This window comes from Mustelus asterias, chromosome 1 (genome assembly GCF_964213995.1).
Source record: "Mustelus asterias chromosome 1, sMusAst1.hap1.1, whole genome shotgun sequence".
Taxonomy (NCBI): domain Eukaryota; kingdom Metazoa; phylum Chordata; class Chondrichthyes; order Carcharhiniformes; family Triakidae; genus Mustelus; species Mustelus asterias.
In genome coordinates, this window is record NC_135801.1 from 4,465,600 (window position 1) to 4,490,102 (window position 24,503).

The window sequence follows — 24,503 nt, forward strand, 5'->3', positions numbered from 1 at the left end:
GATAGCCCCGCCCTGGATATCATTCCCAGCCTGGCCCCGCCCCCCCCGCTGTGCTCGAGCGGCTCCCGGATTGTCCCTGAGGTAAAAGCGACGCTCCTGCCCCCAGCCCGGGACCGGCGGCCTGGGAGCGGGGCCTGGGAGCGGACCCAGCCCTGTGCCGGCCCGGCCGGAGCCCCGGACATGGAAAGATCCAGAAACGCCAGCAAGGAGATGGGGAAATAGTTCCGAATGCGGCCCATGGCCCGGGATTTAACCCAGCCGGGGGCTTCCAGAAGCTTCTCTCGGGTTTGGGGGGGTTTCTTGTTCTGGGTTCCGGGGGCGGCGGGGCGGTCAGCTGACTCGGATGGCACGTGACCGGCGGGCTGTCAGCTGACCCGCGCTGGGGATCAGTGTGGGAGTGCCGCACTGTCAGCGGAGCCGCCTGTTGGATCAGACAGCAACCCTCCCCGGCGGGGAGTCCCCCGGTATTAACCCCTCAGACTGAGTGTCAGCTCACTGCCTGTGGATCTTGCTGTGCACAAATTGGCTCTGTTACAACAGCAACCTTATTAGGCTGCAGTGGGTTAGGATTGGAACGCATTTTAATTTATTATTGTCACATGTATTGGTATACAGTGAAAAGTATTGTTTTTTGCGCACTATATAAAGTATACTGTTCATAGAGTATGTAGAGGGGAAGGAAAGGAGAGAGTGCAGAATGTAGTGTTAGTCATAGCTAGGGTGTAGAGACAGATCAACTTAATGCGAGGTAGGTCCATTCAGGGATGAAGCTGTTCTTGAGTCGGTTGGTACGTGACCTCAGACTTTTGTATCTTTTTCCTGACGGAAGAAGGTGGAAGAGAGAATGTCCGGGGTGTGTGGAGTCCTTAATTATGCTGGCTGCTTTTCCGAGGCAGTGGGAAGTGTAGACAGAGTCAATGGATGGGAGGCTGGTTTGCGTGATGGATTGGGCTACATTCATGACCTTTTTCTTGCGATCTTGGGCAGAGCAGGAGCCATACCAAGCTGTGATACAACCAGAAAGAATGCTTTCTATGGTGCATCTGTAAAAGTTGGTGAGAGTTGTGGCAGACATGCAGAATTTCCTTAGTCTTCTGAGAAAGTAGAGGCGTTGGTGGGCTTTCTTAACTATCGTGTAGCGTGGAGGGACCAGGACAGGTTGTTGGTGATCGTGAAAGTGCGACAGAGGGAGATTCAATCATGGTTGTCGGAGTGAATTGAATAATCTGAAGAGAAGCAATTTAGAGTTATGGAGAAAGGATTAGAATTGGGGCTAGCTGTGTTTCTGTGTAGATGTGACAGACCAAATGTCTGCCTGTGATGTAACCATTCTATGACTTGTACATTACAGCAGTGGCTACACTTCAAAAGTACTTCACTGTGAAGTGCTTTGGAACATCCTGAGGTCATGAAAGTGCTATAAAGTGAAAATATTTCTTTAAACTATTCATTCAGTAGTGTGCTCTAGATGTCAGAACTCGCCAGGTGAAAACACTTTTCCAGAAGTAGGGATAAACCAGGTAATTACAGACCAGGTAGTCTAGCATCAGTGGTTAGGTAATTATTGGAAAAAATTCTGGACAGAATAAATCTCCACTTGGAGAGGCAAGGATTAATCAGGGAAAATCAGTATGGCTTTCTCAGTGGGGGATCATGTCTAACAACTTGGGTTGAATTTTTCAAGGAGATGACCTGGTGTGTAGATGAGGCCAATGCAGTTGATGTAGTCTACATGGACCTCAGTAAGGATTTTGACCAGGTTCTGCATGGGAGGCTGATGAAGAAGGAAAGAGCCCATGGGGTCCAGGGCAATTTGGCAAATTGGACCTAAAATTAACTTAGTGGCAGGAGGCAGAGGGTGATGGTCAAAGGTTGTTTTTGTGACTGGAAGCCTATGTCCAGTGGTGTTCCGCAGGGATCGGTGCTGGGTCCCTTGCTGTTTGCAGTGTACATTAATGATCTAGGTATGAATATGCTGGTATGATCAGTCAGCTTACAGACTCCACAAAAATTGGTGGTGTGATAAATAGCAAGGGGGAAAGCCTTAGATTACAGAATGATAGCGACAGATGGGCAGAACAGTGGCAGGTGGAATTTAACCCAGAAACGGGTGAGGTGATGCATTTTGGGGGATTAACAAGGCAAGGGGATACACAATGACGTTAGGAAGTACAGAGGGACCTTGGGTGCATGTCCATAGATCACAGAAGGCAACAGAACAGGCAGATAAGGTGGTTAAGAGGACATATGTGATACTTAACTTTATAGGCATAGAATACAATAGCAGAGAGGTTATGATGGAACTGCATAAAATGCTCATTAGGTCACAGCGGGAGTAGTGCTTGCTGCTCTGGTTGCCACACTATAGGAAGGATGTGATTGCACTGGAGAGGGTGCAGAGCAGATTCACCAGGATGTTGCCTGGGCTGGAGCGTTTCAGCTATGAAGAGAGGCTGGTTAGGTTGGGGCTGTTTTCTTTAGAGCAGAGAAGGCTGAGGGAGGGACCTGATTGTGATGTACAAAATTATGAGGGACATAGACAGGAAAGGGAGTGTCCCCCTTAGTAAAAGGATCAATAACCAGGGGGCATAGATTTAAGGTAAGGGGCAGGCGATTGAGGGAATTTGAGGAGAAACGTTTTCACCCAGAGGGTGGGGAGAATCTGGAACTCGGTGCCTGAAAAGATGGTACAGGCAGGATCCCACGCAACATTTAAGAAATATTTTGGTGAGCAATTGAAACGCCATAGGCTGCAAGGCTACGGAGGAAGTGCTGGAAAATGGCGCAGACACCATGGGCTGAACAGACTCTTTGCTGTATGACTCTATCCCACCTCTCGCCAACCATTTTAAATCTTCTGAACCCTTGTTACTGATCCGTTCACCAAAGGAGTTTTCTGAAATGTGTTGCTTTCACACTAATCTTTCTTGTCAGCCCCCTGAACGATGGTATTCCCCTCCCCAAGAGGATTCAAAGCTGTAGCTTTTCCACCAATTTCCACAGCTATAGTTTTCGGTTGTGAGCCATTTTGATTAAGTACTAATGAGCTGGACTTTGGTATAAAGGACATAACTGTCAGTTATGCCAACTACCTTAAACTCAAATATTGAAAAGAACAGCAACAGATTCCAGAAAGACATGGGACTGGTGCGATTTAAATGAGGTTGTGGCTGAAGTGTGTTGTTGGAAAGAAAAGATGACGCATCAAACTATTGATTTGATTTATTATTGATGTGGAGATGCCGGCGTTGGACAGGGGTAGGCACAGTAAATAGTCTCACACCAGGTTAAAGTCCTTTAGTCTGAAGAAAACAGTCCTTAAAGTCGTCTTCATCAGGTGAGTGATGAAGTCACCTGATGAAGAACCAGCACTCCGAAAGCTCACGCTACCAAATAACCCCGTTGGACTTTAACCTGGTGTTGTGAGACTACTTACTGATTTATTATTGTCATGTATTAGTATACAGCGAAAAGTATTGTTTCTTGTGCGCTATATAGACAAAGCATACCGTTCATAAAGAGGGAAAGGAGAGAGTGCAGAATGTAGTGTTACAGTCATAGCTAGGGCGTAGAGAAAGATCAACTTAATGTGAGGTGGGTCCATTCAAAAGTCTGATTTGAATTAAAAAAAATAAAAACCTGAAAGTCCGGAATAAAAAGAAGTATTGAATACAAAGTTCGCACATTGAAGACGAGAGAGGCAATATAAAATAGAAATATAATATAAAATTAGTGGTACCATTTTAAAGGGGCTGAAGGAGCAGGGACTCCTGGAGGGGCATGTACATCAAACTGTAAAAGTGGAGGGACAAGCTGAGATTTCACTTCTTAAAAAGGCCTCCTCAGTATTTCGCTTTAAGTAGACGCATCGAGCACAAAAGCACTGAACCATTATAAAACACTGGTCAGACCCCAGCTGGAGCATTGTGTCCAATCCTGAGACACACTTCAGGAAGGACGCTAAGGTATTAGTGAGAATGCAGAAGACGATTACTGGAATGGTATCAGGATCGAGAGACTTGGTTATACGGAGAAACTGGGGTGGTTCTCCTTCAAGCAGAAAAGTTTGAGGGGAGATTTCACAATTGTTCAAATCCCAGTCTCGAACATTGAGCACAAATCTAGGCTGAGGATGCCAGCACAGAGGGAGTACTGCACTGGCAGAGGTGCATCTTTTAGATGAGGCATTTATGTCAAAGTCTTGTATCACTCTCAGGCAGCACTATTCTTGAAGAAGAGCAGGGAGTTTAGATTTCTAAACTTGCTGATGTCCAGGAATTTCTGCTCTGATAGAGGGGGGGGGAAAAAAGATTTGTTTGTATCGGATATGAGAAGTTTCATCTGAGAATTACTGCTGTGGGCTATGGTGGAGTTGGTCACAGGGCAGAATATTAACTGCCTGCAGTAATAGCTGGTTCTTTATTTTTTCATAATTAGTTCATTTCAAGATGAAAATTGACTACTTTCATTTTGGATAAATGTATTGGTGCATTCTGAAGGTAATGGAATGATACAGACATGAAAATATCAGGCAATATATTATGCTAGCTTCGGGATTTGAGCATGTATAGATCCATAATGATGAGTGAAAGCTCCTCTGGTTGTAAGTATCCCAAGTAAAATGGATTCGGGAAACGTCAGCCTGGTTCTTAGCAGTCATAGCTGCAGAACATAAAAATGTTCCAAATTTGCCAGTTTTTCCCAGGGAGCCATGGTGGCACAGTGGTTAGCACTGCTGCTTCACAGCATCAGGGACCTGGGTTCGATTCCCGACTCCGGTCGCTGTCTGTGCAGAGTCTACACGTTCTCCCCGTGTCTACGTGGGTTTTCTCCGGGTGCTCCGGTTTCCTCTCTCAGTCCGAAAGACGTGCATTGGCCATGCTAAATTCTCCTCCAGTGTACCCGAACAGGTGCAGGAGTGTGGCGACTAGGGGATTTTCACAGTAACTTTATTGCAGTGTTAATGTCAGCCTACTTGTGACACTTATAAAAAACATAAAATAAAATGAGAAAACTCAATGGTATAGCAACAACCACTTGCATTTATATACTACCCTGAAAATAGTGGGATGTTCCACCCACAAATGTTTTCAAGAAAGCTTTGGGGAGGGGTGGGTGAGGTCATGGAGGAGTTTGAGTAGCAAAAAGGATTGTGGCTGAAGTGTGTTACTGAAGCATCAAACTATTGAATACACAAAGTATTCCATTACTCGGTACTAACTCTTTCCTCGCTGGATGTATTTGCATGATTACAAATTCGGAGCAAGAATAGGCCATTCAGCCCTTGGCTCTGCCATTACATAAGATCATGGCTGACCTGATTGTGCCTCTTTCCTGTCTAACCCCATACCATTTGACTCCCTTGTCAGTCAAGAATCTATCTAACTCGGTGATTCAGCCTCTGCTGTTCTATTGGGAAGAGAATTCCATAGACTACTGACCCTCTGAGAGAATAAAAAACCTCTCATTTTTATCTTAAATAGGAAACTCCTTATTTTTAGACCGTGTCTCCAAGTTCTAGTCTCTCCCATAAGAGGAAAATCCTCTCAGCATCCACCTTGGCACTTGTCTCAATAAGAGATGAGCGGCACGGTAGCACAGTGGTTAGCATTGCTGTCTCACAGCGCCACGGACCTGAACTCAATTCCGGCCTTGGGTGACTGTATGGAGTTTGCATGTTCTTCCCGTGTCTGCATGGGTTTCTTCTGGGTGCTTCGGTTTCCTCCCACAGTCCAAATATGTACAGGTTAGGTGGATTGGTCATGGTAAATTGCCCCTTGGCGTCAGGGGGATTAGTAGGTTAAATACATGGGGTTTCGGGGATAGGGCCTGAGTGGGATTGTGGTCGATGCAGACACGATGGGCCGAATGTGGCCTCCTTCCGCACTGTAGGGATTCTATGATTCTAAGATCACCCCTCATTCCTCTAAACTCCAATGCATATACAAGCTTTACCTGAGCAACCACCACCCCCCCCCCCCACCCAATCCCAGGTATCAGTTGTGTGAACCTTCCCTTCGCTGCTTCAAATGCAATGATATCCTTTCTTAAATAAGGAGACAAAAGTGTAAAACAAAAATGCCACTGATTTTTAAAATCTTAAATTCCTCTCTGATGCTCTAATATAGCAGAGTTTACATGTGACAATTCGTTATGCCATAGTTTAGTTTTTATGCTATTAAGTATTCAAGAATAAAGTCATGCATTTAAAGGAAGTATTTTACTATTTTTCTTTCAGAATTGGGTTTTGCCTGGTTGTGAAATTGTAAAGGAAAATGGCGGATGTAAGTATTATTTTCCTGATTACTAAAAGGAAATGTGTCAGTCATTTGCTAGGCTGTCCAGATTGTAACAAGTTTAAAACGCTTATGGAAAGAGTCTGCTTTTTGAAGCACCATAATATACCTTGGGTTCCAACAATTATTAAATGTGCTGTTAACCCAGCTGGGTGGTACAGTGAAGGTGTTGTCACTTCTGTAAGCCATTGTTGATGCAAGCAGCACTTCATCTAGCAATGTAGTGTGCCACATCTGACAAGGTAGGTTCTTTTGCTTCCTTTTCTAATTCAAAAACTAATTCTGGACACATGAATCTTCCATTGTTCTGTCCAAGTCTAGTTCGAACAGTTTTTTTTTTGCAGTCGGAGAACTCCCTAAACCTGATATCAGTGGTGCAAGTTTCAGTACGTATATTTACTGCACATCTAAAGATTTGCAGTGGTTATGGCTCCTTTCTCTTCACCCCTCTCTTAACTCCTCCTTGTGTCTCTGTGCTGGATTGCTTGTCTGCTGTCTAATGAGCCTTGATTTAGTCTGGCTAAACATTGGGCTGACTTGAGCCATTGCCTTTACTCCCCCCCACCCCCACCATTTTATCCTTACTCACCCTCCCGTTTGAAACTCAGAGCTGCAAACATCGGGGAGGGTATATTATTCTAGCATATACTGGGTCTCACTGTGGAATACTTCATTGAGGAACACTGGGTGGCACGGTGGGACAGTGGTTAGCACTGCTGCTTCACAGCGCCAGGAACCCAGCTTCATTTCCCGGCTTGGGTCACTGTCTGTGTGGAGTTTGCATGTTCTCCCCGTGTCTGCGTGTGTTTCCTCCGAGTGCTTCGGTTTCCTCCCATAGTCCAAAAGACGTGCTGGTTAGGTACATTGACCCAAACAGGTGCCAGAGTGTGGCGACTGGGGGAATTTCACAGTAACTTCATTGCAGTGTAAGCCTTACTTGTGACTAAGAAATAAACTTTTAACTTTAACTCACAGGAATCATACATGAAGTTAAATAGTTGAACCAATTGAAAACCACAGGTTGAATTGATTTTGGATGTTGGCTGCTGGTTTAACATGTTTTTAATTGGTTCTTTGAAACAAATCCAGGGTAGTTCTATAACTCATTGGAGCAGTGAGAGGTTTAAACTTAAATTATAGTTTCAGATTGAAAGTTCACAGTATACTATGTTAGAATTGTGCAGTTAAAATGTATAAATATTTTTCTTTTATACAGGACTTGAAGAGATACCTTTACAAACAGTTGCCTAGGTAAGAATATAAATCAATCCTGTCTCATCTGATTGGTTTCCATCTCTGACTTTTCTTTAGTTAATTTCGATTGGCTAATACTTTAGCTACTTCCTAAATGCATATTATTAATTCTTTAATATTTTTAAATTGTTGTCTTTCTTTCCACTTTTTCATTAGATTCTAAAATTGTTTTCTCTTTTACTCCTGAAGTCGATTTCTCATCTTGTCAATTTATATTCAAATTTATTGTAGATAAATTTAAATATAAATTCAAGCTTGTGTAACATGGTGGGTGTCTGAGGGTTTCACCAATAGTCTCAAAGCAGTTCCCTGGGTTTTTTAGGAGCATGAGGTGGTGATTTCCTCACTGTCCCCCCAACTCAAATCTATAACACGCAAGAACTTATATTCCATTTTCAAGTGCCAACTGTTTGCTAACACTGTTAGAGACGCTAGCTTGGACATGTTGTCTCTGTGCCAGTAAGAATGACCCTAAATGATACTCAGATACCATACACCACGAGGAAAGGCTGTTGGATGCCTCATATTGCAGATGCAGGGTTTGGTCACGGGATGATTAGCCCTCCCAGGACTTTCCTATTTTGCTTAACAATAATCTTGGTTTAGAAGCTCAGTTAAAAAGACTATTACTCTTTGACCTTCATTCTTGGTTTTATAGCTGATATATTTCAGCTTAGCATTCAAGAGAGTTGTTTTGATAACAAAAGCTATCTTTAAAAAAAATATAGATTTGGTTGCCAGTTGGAGATGCATGCCTGTTAGAAGATTAGAACAAGCTGAAACTATCTTGTGTGCCAACAATCAAAACACCAATGGAGATTTGAACTGATTAGTTGGCAAACATAGAATCCTACGGTGCAGAAGGAGGCCATTTGGCCCATCGAATCTGCACTGACCACAATCCCACCCAGGCCTATCCCCATAACCCCATGCATTTACTCTAGCTAGTCTCCCTGATGCTAAAGGGCAATTTAGCATGGCCAATCCACCTAACCTGCACATCTTTGGACTGTGGGGGGGAGAAACCAGGGCACCCGGAGGAAACCCACGCTGACACGAGATGAATGTGCAGACACACACACACACTGATCCAAGCCGTGATCTGCTGTGAGGCAGCAGTGCTAACCCCGTGCCACCGTGCCGCCCATCTGTAGTTGTGGCCTGGTCTGATGGGTTCTTCAAAACTGTTTTAAAATTAAGTCCTAAATATAAAATAATTCCTTAATTAAAGCTCTTAGAAATTGTTGTTTTGTATGATAGAGTATTGCTGATAAAAAAGCTGTACCGTAGTCTACTGCAAGCAAACCTTCACTGGTCAACATACGTACTGGGATTCCTACGGCTCCATTCACTATAAGATTGGCCTTATTGTCAACCTGTAAATAGGGCCCTATCACTTGCTCAGATGAAAGCTTGATGCTGAAATAGAGCATCAAAGCCATCCTGTGAGATAATGGTTACCCTGATCAGATCATTGCTTACTGTATATTGTGCAAACTCATGAATGGGCGTAAGCCTGTCAAGGCTAAGGTGTCTAAAAATATGAGCAGCAGGTGAAGCTCGCTGTTTCACTCTGTTACTATGCAGTAACAACACAAGTTGTCTTCACCACTAACAAGATGCTGTCGTCAAGCCTAGATGATCTGCCTATTACACAAATGAGTAATGCGGAGTATGAATTTCATATTCTGCATTACTCATTTGTGAGTCAGCTGTCGTAAGTTTCAATGACTGGCGGGTCGTATCAGACAGCATGTTCCTTTTTCTGTTCACAACAGGCAGAGCGTGGGCTAAACTCAACTAGTCTGTGCTTACAAAACTTAAAACATCATGTTCAAGACTACATCTGTTTTTGCTATTAGACAGCAATCCTGATTGTACTAAGAATTACACTAACAATCAATTTAAGATTATCAGTTGGGCTTAGTGTGGCTCACCTTAACATGTGCTTAAATCTATGTATATTCAAAAACAGGACCCTGTCCTTTGCAGGCAGAAGGATCATATTCAAACTTTCAATTAAACAAATCTTAGGGGTCAGCTTTTCCATGGTTTGTTCCTGTGTGGTTTGAATTTAAACAAAAGCTTGGTAGTTAACTGTTGCCTGGTGCATTCTCCATGGCAATGCCTCTACCAATCAGAGTCCACATGCCAACCAATCACCGTTCTCTTTTCATGCAGTATGAATTGTTCCGTTTACTGTTGTTATTCTTGCATATCTCACCTGATGAGTGCAAGACTAGAAAGCTTCAAACTTTTTTTTCAGTAATACTAAAGTTATGTTGGTATTAGTGTTCCGCACGCCCTCTTGTTGTCAAACCTTCTGCAAAGTTCACTCTTAAAGTAAAATTGCTAAATGGAGGATACATGTCTGACACTGATCCAAAATGTGGATCAAATAACACAACTGGCAGTCATAAGTGCCACTATTTGGTGAGGTCAGTTTGTTGAATAAACATATTCACTGGGGTCAAAGCAGATGTTCTGTTTAATTTTGTTAGCGCAAACAAAAGTGAGCATTTTGATCAGTCAGAGAATGGCTTTGAAAGTGACAGTGCTTTAATGTGGACAAACTTTGGACAAATCCAATACCATTTAAATAGGGCAACATTAATTAGTTTTGTAGTTATTGCATTAGAAAACATAGGAATTCCGTACTAGCTGTACTACTGCAGTTTTTAATTTGGGATCTCCTATAGTGAGCAGAGGATGGAGGTAATGGCTGTTAATGTTTAAACATTTATAAGAAATGGAAATAATTTGATAAAGTAAAAAAAGTTTGTTTATTAGTCACAAGCAAGGCTTCCATTAACACTGCAATGAAGTTACTGTGAAATTCCCGTAGTCACCACATTCCAGCACCTGTTCGGGTCAATGCACCTAACCAGCACGTCTTTCAGAATGTGGGAGGGAACCGGAGCACCTGGAGAAAACCCATGCAGACACGGGGAGAACGTGCAGTCTCCACACAGTCAGTGACCCAAGCCGGGAATCGAACCCGGGTCCCTGGCGCTGTGAGGCAGCAGTGCTAACCACTGTGCCACCCTGCTGCCCTCATGGCTGTTCTATCGCTGACTTGAATCCTGCAGCTAATCCTGCAGTGTTTTAGATGTAAAATTATATTTAATACAGGGTTTAAATATGCTTTTTCTTTCATATGCACATCTGTTGTATGAAATAAGAGATTGCATGACCTTTTCGCAGAGAGTGATAGTGAAGAAATCTGAACAATTGCGCTGGGGGTTAACTGCGCTGGGGGTTAACTGCGCTGGGGGTTAACTGCGCTGGGGGTTAACTGCGCTGGAAGTACTTGAGTCCCACTAACGTGCTGTGGGTGTTGCTGAATTTTCAAGCAGCTTCAGGAGCCCGAGCAGAATGTTAAAATATTTAAAATTGGTGTTTGTTAATACTCGCCATCGCTGTGACCACTGATTTCTCAGGAGCTCTGTGTGATTTTCATTATAATTTTTTAGTTAATAAAACTCTTCCTAGACCAATGTAAAGATGCAGTATGAATAACTCTGCATTGTTTTACAGTGTCGAGGGTCTTCATGCCATTGTAGTATCTGACAGAGATGGCGTGCCTGTGATTAAAGGTAATTTATAGCTGCTCATTAAACCTGTCCCTTTGTGCTCACATAACTGGATCAGGAATTGCATTCTGCTTCCAATTTAGATTAACTCCTTGTGTATTTGGCTATTGCAATGTCCAAGCAATTTCAAATTGGGCAATGCAGGTTGAAAATTATTTTACTTTATTTTATCCTGACTACATAACATTAATTACAACAGTGAACAGTTTTTTAATTTGCTCAAACACGGAAGGGGGGGCGGGGTTGAAATTTAACCCTGGCAGGGGGTACAAAATAAATGCATTTATATAGTCTCTCATTTCCTTGGTGCTTCACAACCAATGAATTACTTTGAAATAGTCATATTGTAAAGGCAAATACTCTACAAACAGTACTTGAGTGTGTACAACTAAATGCCATGTTCTGTTGCATTGTTGGTTGGAGGAGAATTGATGGACAGAAGCTGGGAAGAGTTCCCTGCTCCTCTTCCCAATAATACAGTGAAATGTTGTCACAGAATCTCAAAATCTTTACAGTGCAGAAGCAGGCCATTTGGCCCTTCGAGTCTGCACTGGCTCTCTGAAAGTGCATTCTACCTAGTCCTACTCCCCTGCCTTATCCCCATAACCTTGCCCATTCTCTTTTCAAATAGCAATCCAAATCCCTTTTGAATAGCTTGATTGAACCCACCTGAAAACATTTTTCCTCAAATCACTTTTTACTTTTGAATCTGTGCCCTCTAGTTCTTGATACTGTCTTGAATGGGAACAGTTTCTTACTATTTACCCTGTCCATATCCCTCACGATCTTGAATAACTCAATCAAGTCTCCTCTTGCCTTCCTTTCTCCGAGGAAAACAACGCCAACCTCTCCAATCTATCCTCACAGCTACAGCTCTTTATCCTAGGAATCATTCTTGTGAATCTCCTCTGCAGCCTCTCCAGTGCCTTCACATCCTTCCTCAAGTATGGTGCTCAAAACCGAAACTCCACACACGGCCTAGCTAGTGTCTTATACAAGTTCAACCTAACCTCCTTACTCTTGTACTCGATGCCCCTATTAATAAAACCCAAGGTACCATACACTTTATTAATTGCTCTCTCAACATGTCCTGCCACCTTCAATGATTTATGTACATATGCATTTTGGTCCCCCTGTTCCTGCACCTCATTTAGAGTTTCTCCCTTTATTTTATACGGTCTCTCCTCATTCATCCTGCTGAAATATATCACCTCATACTTCTCTGCATTGAACTTCATCTGCCACTTGTCTGCCCAATCCACCGACCCGGCTCTGTCCTTTTGAAGTTCAAGATGATCCTTATCACAGTTGACAATGTTTCCAATCTTCACATCATCTGCAAATTTTGGAATCATGCTCTGAATACCATAATATACATCAGAAAGAGCAAGGGTCCCAATGCGGATCCTTGGGGAACTCCACTACAAACCTTCCTCCAAACTCACTACTCTCTGTTTCCTGTCACTCGGCCAATCTCTTATCACAGTGCCTACTTTCCCTTTTACTCTATGAGCTGGAATTTTGCTCAGGTCTGTTGTTTGACACTGAATAACATGCCTTTAGAAAATCCATTTACACCACATCCACTTGAAAACAGCCAGCTGTTTAACATCCCACGTGAAGAATTAGTACCTCTCATCAGGATTATAGAATCCCTATAGTGCAGAAGAAGGCCATTCAGCCCATCAAGTCTGTACCGATCACAATCCCACCCAGGCCGTATCTCCATAACCACACATTTACCCCGCTAATCCCCCTGACACTAGGGTCAATTTAGCATAGCCAATCAACCTAACCCGCACATCTTTGGACTCAAGTGATAGCGGAAATTGTTCAAATCCGTAATAAAGCATGAATCCATAAGCTTGGGCTGCAGGAAAAGGAAATAAGTGCTACCAATCTATCCAAATTGATACCACTGTTCCGTTGTGTGGGCTGGCTGCTTTATATCCATTTTAGGTCAATGATCTCTATTGTGGAGGTGGATTCAATTGAGGTTTCAGAAAAGAATAGGATAATTATCTGAAGAGAAGATTTGCAGGGCTATGGGGAAAAATGCAAGGGAGTGGGACTCGGTAATTGCACTTGCTGAGGACCAGCATGGACACGGCAGGCCAGATAGCCTCCCGATATTCCTCCTCTGGCATTCTATGAATCATTAATTCCACTCTCCCCACCCAGTCAGAATTCGTGAACCGTGATGGGTTCTCCCTGTTTTGGTGGGATGCTTTGTTAACGTGTTTTTCTGCAGTAGCTTGCTACCCTTGCGCCAGTGGAACAGTCAAAATTAATTGCTCCTATGGGTTATCTTCCTTTCAGTTGCTAATGATAATGCACCAGAACATGCACTGAGGCCTGGATTCCTCTCTACCTTTGCACTAGCAACAGATCAAGGAAGCAAGCTGGGACTTTCGAAGAATAAGAGCATCATTTGCTATTACAATACATACCAGGTGATTCTTTTAATCGAATTGTTTATATTTAATAAATTTAAAGTTCATTTATTAGTGTCGCAAGTAGGCTTGCATTAACACTGCAATGAAGTTACTGTGAAAATCCCCTAGTCGCCACACTTCAGTGCCTCTTCCGGTACACTGAGGGAGAATTTAGCATGGTCAATGAACCTAACCAGCACCTCCCACTTTCAGAGTGTGGGAGGAAGCCCATGCAGACACGGAGAACACAGACAGTGACCCAAGCTAGGAATCAAATCCGGGTCCCTGGCACTGAGGCAGCAGTGCTAACCACTGTGCCACCGTGCTGTTCCTGTAATGCTAATAAATGTGTTACTCATAATTAATTCTAAACCTCTACTCCCCCCACCCCATTAAGTGCATTTTCTATACAAGTGTATTTTTTATGAGGAGATGGTAGTATAGTTGTCATGTCATTAGATTAGTAATTCAAAGACCCAGGCTAATGCTCTGGGGACAAGAGTTCAAATCCCACCATGGCAGCTGGTGAAAATTAAAATCAATTAATAAAATCTGGAATATAAAGCTAATCTCAGTAATGGTGGTCACAAAACTATCTTCGATTCTTGGAAAAACCCATCTGGTTCACTAATGTCCTTTTAGGGAAGGAAATCTGCCGTCCTTACCTGGCCTGGCCTACATATGACTCCAGAGTCACAGCAATGTGGTTGACTCTCAACTGCCCTCAGAAATGGTCTAGCGAGACACTCAGTTCAGGGGCAATTAGGGATGGACAACCAATGCTGGCTTTGCCAGCGATGCCCACATCCCATGAAAGGGTGTTTTAAAAAAAATCAAAATTGCATTTAAATGATTCACACTTTGAAGGCATGTTCTAATGAACGTGGTGCACTTTCTTAGATTTTTTTTAAGTACACAAGCTGATATACTAGTATGGTTGTACACCACAATATTCACTGGGGGTTCCAAATTGGCACAATACTGTTATATAGTCCTTGTAAGAAGTCTCACAACACCAGGTTAAAGTCCAACAGGTTTATTTGCAATCACGAGCTTTTGGAGCGCTCCTCCTTAATCAGGTGAGTGGCTGAGGAAGGAGCGGCGCTCTGAAAGCTAATGATTTCAAATAAACCTGTTGGACTTTAACCTAGTGTTGTGAGACGACTTACTGTGCAGATTCCAGTCCAACGCTGACATCTCCACATGTTTACACAATCCTAGATCAGGATGGTTGGACCATGTGTACATTTGCAATCGGATAGTAATGTGTTTCCATTTTCTGTCTTGTATCATCGGCCATCCCTCTTGTTTGCAGAGCTATCTTGTATATTTAAACTAGATTCCTCTAGGAGGGTTGGGGATATGTATTTCCATTTTAAGTTGTTTCTAGCACCTAACTTGTAGAGGGGAACTTGTGTATGCCAGCAAACCTGCTCTTGGCTGCCATCTGTGTTGGGCAGTGAAACAGCATGCTATAGTTATACTATTGACCTGCAGTGGGATCCATCCTCAGAATAACTCCCCTGCCCATTGTCAAGTACTGTACCATCTTCTAACAGGGAAACAAGTTGTTGATGAAAGGATTTGATTTATTATTGTCACATATACAGTGAAAAGTATTGTTTCTTGCATGCTATACAGACAAAGCATACCATTCATAGAGAAGGAAAGGAGAGAGTGCAGAATGTAATGTTATAGTAATAGCTAGGGTGTAGAGACAGATCAGCTTAATGCAGGGTAGGTCCATTCAAAAGTCTGAGGGCAGCAGGGAAGAAGCTGTTCTTGAGTCGGTTGGTACGTGACCTCAGACTTTCGTATCTTTTTCCCGACGGAAGCATGTGGAAGAGAGAATGTCCGGAGTGTGTGGGGTCCTTGATTATGCTGGCTGCTTTGCCGAGGCAGCGGGAAGTGTAGACAGTGTCAATAGATGGGAGGCTGGTTTGAGTGATGGACTGGGCTTCGTTCACGACCCTTTATAGTTTATTGCGGTCTTTGACAGAGCAGGTGCCATACCAAGCTGTGATAAATTTGTACAAGTTGGTTAAGACCTACTCATTTTAATCAGATTATTGTTTTGTTTTAAAGTTCAGCCACTCCTGGCATAGTTAACCACTGCCACTGAAAGGGGGCAGCGCTAACATTTCTGCTCCTGTTTTATTAGTCTGTAAACAGTATATATCACAAACAAACAGATTGACTTTAAGAAACTTGGTATGACCCAAGGAAGAACTGCTGAGGATGTGGACACTGGAACATTTTGAAGGATCAGTTAGCATTGGGAGATGGAGAAAATTGACTTTTGGGTAGATTTAGAATGTTATTTCTTTTTGAATGTTGTGGATTATTTTCGTGGTGGAATGCATCAGAGCTGTCAAAATGTCAGCAGAGTTTTCAGAGCAGGTTGTTGGATATGGATTGATCTGAAGCAGCCTCAGTGAGATGGAAGTTCTGAATAAAAAGATTTCTTCTTTTCAACTTTGCAGTTACAGAGCATCGGGAGGAAGCCTCGAGCAATGTAATTGTAATAACATTGAGCTAACACAGCTTGGTGTAGGGGCGGCACGGTGGTTAGCACTGATGCCTGACAGCGCAAGGGACCCGTGTTTGTGTCCATGTCTGTGTGGAGTCTGCACGTTCTCCCCGTGTCTGCGTGGGTTTTCTCCAGGTGCTCCGGTTTCCTCACACAGTCTGAAAGACGTGCTGGTTAGGTGGATTGCCAATGCTAAATTCTCCCTCAGTGTACCCGAACAGGCACCGGAGTGTGGCAACTAGGGGATTTTCACAGTAACTTCATTGGAGTTAATGTAACCTACTTGTGACACTGATAAGGTGTAAGCTGTTTTCAGTGTCCCGTTCATTTGTTAACCCTGCATCCTGAGCTCTGTTTCATTGTAAACACACCAGTGGAGGTAGCTAGTCAGTTCCTGTGAACTATTCTATTTTTGGTTGAATTTTGACCGGGACAATGTTTGTTGTTGGTGGGTTTTTTTCCTGCTTATTATTGCCCTTTTTTGTTTTCCAGGTTGTGCAGTTTAATCGATTGCCGTTGGTAGTTAGCTTCATAGCAAACAGCAGCGCCAACACAGGTACTTTATTACTGTACATGTTAAAGTACATACCTCTGTAATGATGATGAAGGCAGTTGGGAAAAAAAATTCATATTGCCTTATCACATTGGTATATTAGGCCAAATCCAGTGCAAGGATTGTTCCAGTATTTCAGACTCTTCACCAGACATTTTTGTCATCTGCTCTATTAGCAGTCTGAATAGAAAAGCAGTTCGGTTTTGTCGATTTAAAGCAATATCTGCTGTGCACGTATTTGGTTATAGTATTCCATTACAGAAGAACATTAGTGGGACTCAACCCCATGACCGTCTGTCTCAGATGAGAAAGCTACTAACCGAACCAAAGCTGTTTTTTTTTCTCTCTTCACCCTCTTGAGATTAGGATGGTTTAGTCACTGACGTTTGTGGTAGAATATCTTTTACAGTTGAAGCAACTGAAATCGGTTACAAACGCAGGTGTTCCTATGAGCTGTAGCAAGGGAAAGCTGTTTTGGTCTATACTATATTGGCTTAGTATGCAGATGGAAACATTTTTGTAAGCTCCTTTTGCAGAAGGGTGGCATGGTGGCACAGTGGTTAGCACTGCTGCCTCACCACGTCCGGGACCTGGTTCAATTCCGGCCTTGGGTCACTGTCTGTGTGGAGTCTGCACGTTCTCCCTGTGTCTGCTTTAGGGTTAAGGTTAACCCTAACCCTCCATGTGCACCGGTTTCCTCCCACAGTCCAAAGATGTGTGGATTAGGTTGATTGGTCATGCTAAATTGACTCTAGTGTCAGAGGGATTAGCAGGATAAATATGTGGAGTTACGGGAATCGGGCCTGGGTGGGATTGTGGTCGGTACAGACTCAATGGTCTGAATGGCCTCTTTCTGCACTGTAGGGATTCTATGGAACTTTCTTCCTGAAGTTCCATGTGTATAGTCTGTCGAGTTATCGATGTAATGAGGATATATGAAGTTAAACAGCATAATTTGAGGGAGATCTAACCTGAACAAAGATTAAAATAGGCATTGAAATTAGTTATTTTGGACTTCCTCTTCTGTGGCCAGTTTCATGCAAACTGTGTTCATCGTTATTTCTGAAGGTAACATTTATAAAATACTGTGTTGTTGACCTAATGTTATCGATGGTAACATAGAGCCTTTAGTGAGTTACATTGGGAGGACAGTTCAGGAAATAGGAAATATTTTAGGCATTGACACTTCCTGTAATAATTACCTGCCTCAATGTGTTTGACTTTGCAATGGAGAAAATAGGTATGTATATCTTAATGTATATCTTTTTAAAAAACTGTTTCTAAGATAAGGATATGTTGAGGTCTTTTTGGAGTTTGTATTACATGAGTAGAAATATCTGTTTTAATAAAAAGACCAACTAGTGGCTCCTAATGGGACTCCATGTGGAAGAACTTCTTCACTCAGTTGTGAAGCTGTGGAATTCTCTACCACAGAAAGCTGTTGGAGCCAGTTTGTTAGATATGTTCTAGAGGGAGCTGGACGTGGCCCTTGTGGCTAAAGGGACCATGGAGAGAAAGCGAGTGGGATACAGAAAGTGCATGATCAGCCATGATCATATTGAATGGTGGTGCAGACTCGAAGGACCGAGTGGCTGCCTCTTGCACCTATTTTCTATATAAATATAGGTTGTTGCTGTTATTGTCTCACTGCCAAAACTTTGGTTATTGTAGCAGCCTATCTCTTGCAATCCTTTTCTTACTGTGCTTTCACAAGATTCACTGATTAGGTGTATTGGCCATGCTAAATTCTCCCTCAGTGTACCCGAACAGGAGCCAGAGTGTGGCAACTGGGGGATTTTCACAGTAACTTCATTGCAGTGTTGATGTAAGCCTTACTTGTGACTAATAAATAAACTTTACTTTTAAATTAGTGCAGTGGAAGCAGAACAGCATTTGAGACGAGTGTGAATGAGGAAGAGAAACAGTAGGAAAAGATGGAAATGTTGGCATGTGGTCTAGGAGTTGCAGGATCTGGGTGAGGCACTATATGATTGTGGCATAGGGTGGATCCAGGGCAAGACTGTTAATTTGGGAATATGGTTTAAATTTAGCAGCTGATATTTACTAGGATGGTGGCCTTGGGATAATTCTGGGTTCTTTGGCGGTGGCTATGAATTTTACTGGTTTTTATACTGTGCCGTTTTCTGTCTTAAAAGGGTTGATTGTCAGTTTGGAGAAAGAGCTTGCACCATTATTTGAAGAATTGCGCCAGGCTGTGGAAGTTTCATGAAGCAGGAAAAATACACCATCTCAAAGACTGTGAACTTACTGGCAAGTCATTAGTGCAGCATACAGTTCCCAGTGATTTCGGTGAGGCTTCAAGTTTAATACATCTTAAACTGAGAACTGGATCATAGATGACTTTCCTCCTCCACGTTCTGCTTGACAGTATTTACGGCATGCAGCTGTTGTTCTTCTCAATATCTCACTGCCACTAATGATATGTGGTGTTTAAGACCCCAGTGTGTTTGTCTACAAAATAAATTGAAATTCTGTCGTAATCCATGTGCTGTTTATTGTCTCTCTTGGGAGACATAAAGAGAGGAAATAGTCACTTTTGAATGGTTTTAATGCCTAAGGTGTGAGGATCTTGTTACTAAAGAGACACCGATGCTTAAAACTGTTGAGTAAATCACTCTTGTACATTTTGTTAGTGGTGCCTTGCTTTGTAAAAGAGTCCAAACGCAATTTGGAATAAAACATGAGTAATCAAAGCTGTCAAATGGTTTCTTTTAATTTATCACAAAGTATCTCACACATTACAGCATAACATTTGTTAATTTAACACTAGAAGCAGTTTCATTATTTTCTATACAGGCTGAATTATCTAATCAGTTGATCTGCATAATTTAAAGCTACATTTTTGTTTGTACAGTGGCAGCCTTGCTCAGCACATAGTTGTTCAAGTCTCACTTCATGAGACTTGAATTGCAAAAATCTAGCCTGACACACTATTGCTGTGTTGTCAGAGGTGCCAGCTTTTGGATAAGACATTAAATTTAGATAAATTTTTGAACAGTAAAGGAATTAAGGGTTATGGTGAGCGGGTGGGTAAGTGGAGCTGAGTCCACGAAAAGATCAGCCATGATTTTATTGAATGGTGGAGCAGGCTCGAGGGGCCAGATGGCCCTACTCCTGTTCCTTGTTACATTCTTAAACTGAAGATCTGAAATATTCTATTACCATTTTGCAGAGCAGGGGAGCTCCTCTCTGTGTACTGTCCAATGTTTTTACCCCTCAACATAAACTGGCCATTATCATGTTGCTGTGTGCAAATTAGCTGCTGTGTTTCTTTGCATTACAGCAGTAACTGCACTTCATAAGCATGACATTGCCTAAGATGTGTTGAAACGTGCAGTACTAAGCTCCTGTGAGGTACTGTTTACAACTGCAAGTCTGTCTTTTACTGCTGAATGTTAGACCCTCATATCTCATTTCTCTGCATGGAGAATATTATTCAGACCATGACCACTTCCAGCAAGTATGTTGCTAATAATTAAGAATTGCACCAAAATGTTTTACTCAACAACAAACTTATAAAAATGTCAGGACTTTCTAGAAGTGTCAGAGCCACTGTGACACATGGCATTGTAGATGGTGTTATTTCAAATAATGGAATTAGCTGCACATATATTTCAGGTTTATTTGTAACACTTAGACTCAATCAGGAATTCAGAAAACTCAAGTTGACATGGACTTCCTGCTTGTAACAATTAATGTTTGTTTGAGTGTCACAAGTAGCCTTACATTAACACTGCAATGAAGTTACTGTGAAAATCCCCATGCCACCTAGATGTGATTTCAAAATGTTCAGTTGGCAAATTGACAATCAAACCACAACTCTTCTTGAAGTCAGCATGTTATTCCTGTATCCATAGAATTGGCACATTGCAGGAGGCTATTCAACGTATTGAGTATGCACCAATTAAGCACCCAGCATCTTACCCAGGACCCCTCGCCCTGCCCTATATCTATGTTTATCATGGCTAATTCACTTAACCTGCACATCTTTGGGTGGCAGGGGGGAACCAAACCTGGGTCCCTAGTGCTGTGAGGTAGCTGTGCTTGCCACTGTGCTGCCTTCACTCTTTTTGGTTAGGTAGAATCTCTTCCTCAGACAGAATAGTGCTGGTATTGTGACATTCTTGATGCAATTTCAATTCAAAATGCAAGAAAAATATCTTCATTCACAAAAACAAACTGTTAACCTGGTCCAAAGGAAAATAGTCAGCAATACTGACCTACTTTCCTTCACAAGGTAATGGTTAGCTTGGTTAACAACTACTTCTAACATCTAGTATGAATAAAAATGCTTCCAAAAAAAAAACCCTGCCCATCTTTGATATAGTAGGAAGTCGCTCAGCACCAGTCCAACAGGTTTATTTAGTATCATGAGCTTTCAGAGTGCTGCTCCTTCCTCGGGTGAGGTGGACTCATCTGAAGGAACAGCACTCCAAAAGCTTGTGATTCCAAATAAACCTGTTAGATTTTAACCTGGTGTTGTGAGACTTACTGTGCTTACCCCAGTCCAACACCGGCAACTCCACATCAACTCTGATGTAGGTGTGGGTTTTGCAAAAACAGGTAGCCACAAGTTAAAACAATCATATCGAAACTTGTACCAAAGCTATTATTTATTCAACGAATGGCACTTCATTTTCAGCTGGCACCCTCTCCACAGGAAACCTGGTCACTGAAAACATCGTAAAATTGCAATGTTTTAGCTGGTGGTAAGCATATCAGAGGAGAAACACAGTTACCATTTAAAATGCTTTAAAATCTAACATTCTCACTTTTTTTTCTCAAGATAATTAGGTTTCAAATCATAAATATTTGCACCAGAGATATCTCACTATCAATAAACCAGCACACACACGAGATGCTGAAAAGCTTAAGTAACATCTACAAGAACATAATGTGAAAATAATTTGTTGACTGAGCTGTTCGCTTCCCTTTTATTGCAAGTGGTGGTTCTACTCAAACTGTGATCCAGAGAGTTTGTGTGTTCCAGATGGCATTTGAACCTCTCTCATTTCTACCATTTTCATTAATTGTACTCGTGTAAAATTTATTTACAGCATAGAAATAAGCCTGCATTGGGGTCTATGCTCCAAACAAGCCAGCTCCCATCCCCTACTTCATCTAATCGTATCAGCAAAAACTATTCCTCCTTCATTTGCGTGCTAATCCAGTTTCCTCTTGAATGCATCTTTACCAGGGTAGCGAGTTCCACATTCTCACCACTCAACTTGATGGAATAAATCGCTTCATGACTTTCAGTTTCTCTAATACGGTCATCTCTCAGTCTTCCCTTTGAGGAAACAGAGCCCCAACCCGTTCAGTCTGTGCACAGTTGTGGCCTCTCTGGTATCATTCTTTCCCCAGCGAGTTTGTGTTGTAGTAAAGAACCACACAGTAGTCAAAGAAGTGTGAGTTCTAACTTTGGTTTTTGAATTCTATTCTTCTATAAATGATCCGCAGTGCTTTGCATTTGTTATGGCTTTGTTAGCTTGGTGTAAAATCTGTGCTAATTTCAAAGAGTTATGGAAGGAAAACTAAAGTGTATTTGAGGGATTTTTCTTCCAAACTCCCCTCGTTTGTAAAGTTTCTTATCAAAAGCTGAGTGTCATGTGCCACTGTAGATGACAATTCTTGCCGATTTGATTTTAAGCTTTTCCTGCTTTCTTCATCTGAGTCTGAATTCAAAAAGAGGGAAAAATAAATTGAGTTGTACAAAATATTGCAGACAAATGGTCATGAACCCAAAACAAGAACTCACACCCTCCACAAATGCTGGATGTGTCAAGGATTTTGTAGCTGGATTGCTGTCATTTCCATGTGGGCAATTGGGACTAGCTTAGTGGTTTTAAAAAAAAAAAGGGTGGCATGGATAAGTTGGGTCGAATGGCCTGTTTCCATGCTGTAAACCTCTATGACTCTATGGGGTCTAGAGTGACCCATTTTGTGCCTATCGATGCACAAAACTAGCCTTCTCCACAGGACATGTTTGTAGGTAACCTCCCAGAACTGCAGCACACATTTCAGATTCTAATCAGGCAGAAGGTAACCAGGGATTGTGTAGAGTGTGGGCCTGGCAGTGTAATCTGGCTACACCTCACTCAATTAATTTGTAAACCTGCATGTGAGCACCATGATCAGTCAATTCTGCCAACAGCTAGTTACTGAGGTCCACCGGTCATGAAAGGACAAGGAGACGTCCAGCTCAATTACATCATTATCCCCCCCTTCTCACCTGAGCCTCAATTAGGTACCCAGACCAGCAACAAATTAAACAAGTAAACCTGAAATGTTTTGTCTCTATATTTACACAATTAAACACAATTGGCAGGATTCTCCCTCCAACCCTGTGGCATGTTTCTCAGTGGGTGAAGGTGGCAGCCATTGATGGTGCACCTATGCCACAGCTTCCCTGCGCGGTGGAGGGCTGGATTCCATGGGAAATCCCATTGGCAGCGGCAGGCTCTTCTGGTCCCGCCATTGAATCCAACCTCAGCCAGCAGGTTTCCCATGGCTTGGATGCACCATCAACGGAACCAGAAGATCCCACTAGTGAGACGGGCAGCAAAATCCAACCTTATTTCTTATACCTGTCTATGGAATTTTTAGATAGGTTGAGATTCCCTATGTAGAGAATAGTAGAAGTACTTGAAGCCCTCTGTGCAAAAGGCTGAAGTCATAACTCTTGGCAGTTTTGTTACCCACTCTAGCCATTTTATACAATCATAGAAACTCTACAGTGCAGAAGGAGGCCATTCGGCCCATCAAGTCTGCACTGACAACAATGCCACCCAGGTCCTATCTCCACAATCCCACACATTTACTCCACTAATCCCTCTAACCTACACATCCTGGGACACTAAGGGGCAATTTAGCATAGCCAATCAATCTTTGGAGTGTGGGAGGAAACTCATGCAGACACAGGGAAAACATGCAAACTCCACACAGACAGTGACCCAAGCCAGGAATCAAACCCAGGTCCCTGGAGCTGTGAGGCAGCAGTGCTAACCACTGTGCCACCCTTGTTGGTTCATATCTCCAACACTGTCTATAATTCAGCTAACCTCTACCAGTTATTACAGACCAGTCATCATGGCCTGTGATGACCACAATAGCCAGTTAGTCCAGAGTAATTATTTCAGACTGTGATTTGGACACAGAAAATGATAGCGCACAGGAGGAGGCCATTCAACATGGCTCAGCCATCTTATTGTTCACCAACTCTATCTCAAAGACTCCACACTGGCAGTGCAGCGTGGGGCCCTTTATACTGTAGCAGTGAGGTTCAGCTGTGGTCGGCAGTTGGGAATTCAAAACACCGCTGATGGAACTGGCAAAATGATTAAAATAAAACCTTTTTCTGTTCATTCTTGAGATGCAAGTGTCACTCGCAAGGTCAACATTTATTGCCCATGGCTATTTGCCATTGCAGTGATGGCTGGCTTGCTAGGCCATTTCAAAGATCAGCTAAGAATCAACCACATTGCTATGGGTCTGGAATCACGTAGGTCAGACAGGGCAAGGATGGCAGATTTCCTTCTCCAAAGGACATTCATGAACCAGATGGATTTTTATGACAATCCGGTAACTTTATAGTCATTATTATTAATAACAAGCATTTTATTTCAGATTTGTTGAATTCAGATTCCTCCAGCTGTTAAGGTGAGATTTGAACACATGGCTCCATGTGGGGTTCTAGATTACTGGATCACGATGCTACCATACCCCTCACAGGCAAGAGCGCACAATGGAAGGACCTGTCCTACTAGTGTCTGCCAGAAAAACATGGGGGAAGAAAAAAGTGGGCTGCATGGTGGCACAGCG

General features: G+C 42.6%; 2 protein-coding genes across 6 annotated transcripts in view; one reads left to right on the top strand and one right to left on the bottom strand.

Moving 5' to 3' along the window:
- On the top strand, positions 1-19,378 carry lamtor3 (late endosomal/lysosomal adaptor, MAPK and MTOR activator 3). Of its 5 annotated transcripts, none has more exons than XM_078206992.1 (7): positions 1-81; positions 6,239-6,284; positions 7,513-7,547; positions 11,088-11,146; positions 13,463-13,596; positions 16,601-16,664; positions 18,818-19,378. In XM_078206992.1, exons 2-7 carry the CDS (start codon positions 6,276-6,278, stop codon positions 18,889-18,891), a joined length of 375 nt encoding a protein of 124 aa, XP_078063118.1. In that variant the 5' UTR covers positions 1-81; positions 6,239-6,275; the 3' UTR covers positions 18,892-19,378. The 5 variants fall into 5 exon arrangements, with proteins under 5 accessions (XP_078063118.1, XP_078063172.1, XP_078063182.1 ...); XM_078207046.1 differs by having other exon boundaries at positions 51-464; XM_078207056.1 differs by having other exon boundaries at positions 51-285.
- Positions 19,378-24,503, bottom strand: part of dapp1 (dual adaptor of phosphotyrosine and 3-phosphoinositides) — a 62,456-nt gene continuing 57,330 nt past the window's right edge. Inside the window, exon 9 of the mRNA XM_078206923.1 lies at positions 19,378-22,357. Within this exon, the coding sequence (XP_078063049.1) occupies positions 22,328-22,357 (30 nt within the window). The 3' untranslated portion in view covers positions 19,378-22,327. The remainder of the gene's footprint in view (positions 22,358-24,503) is intronic.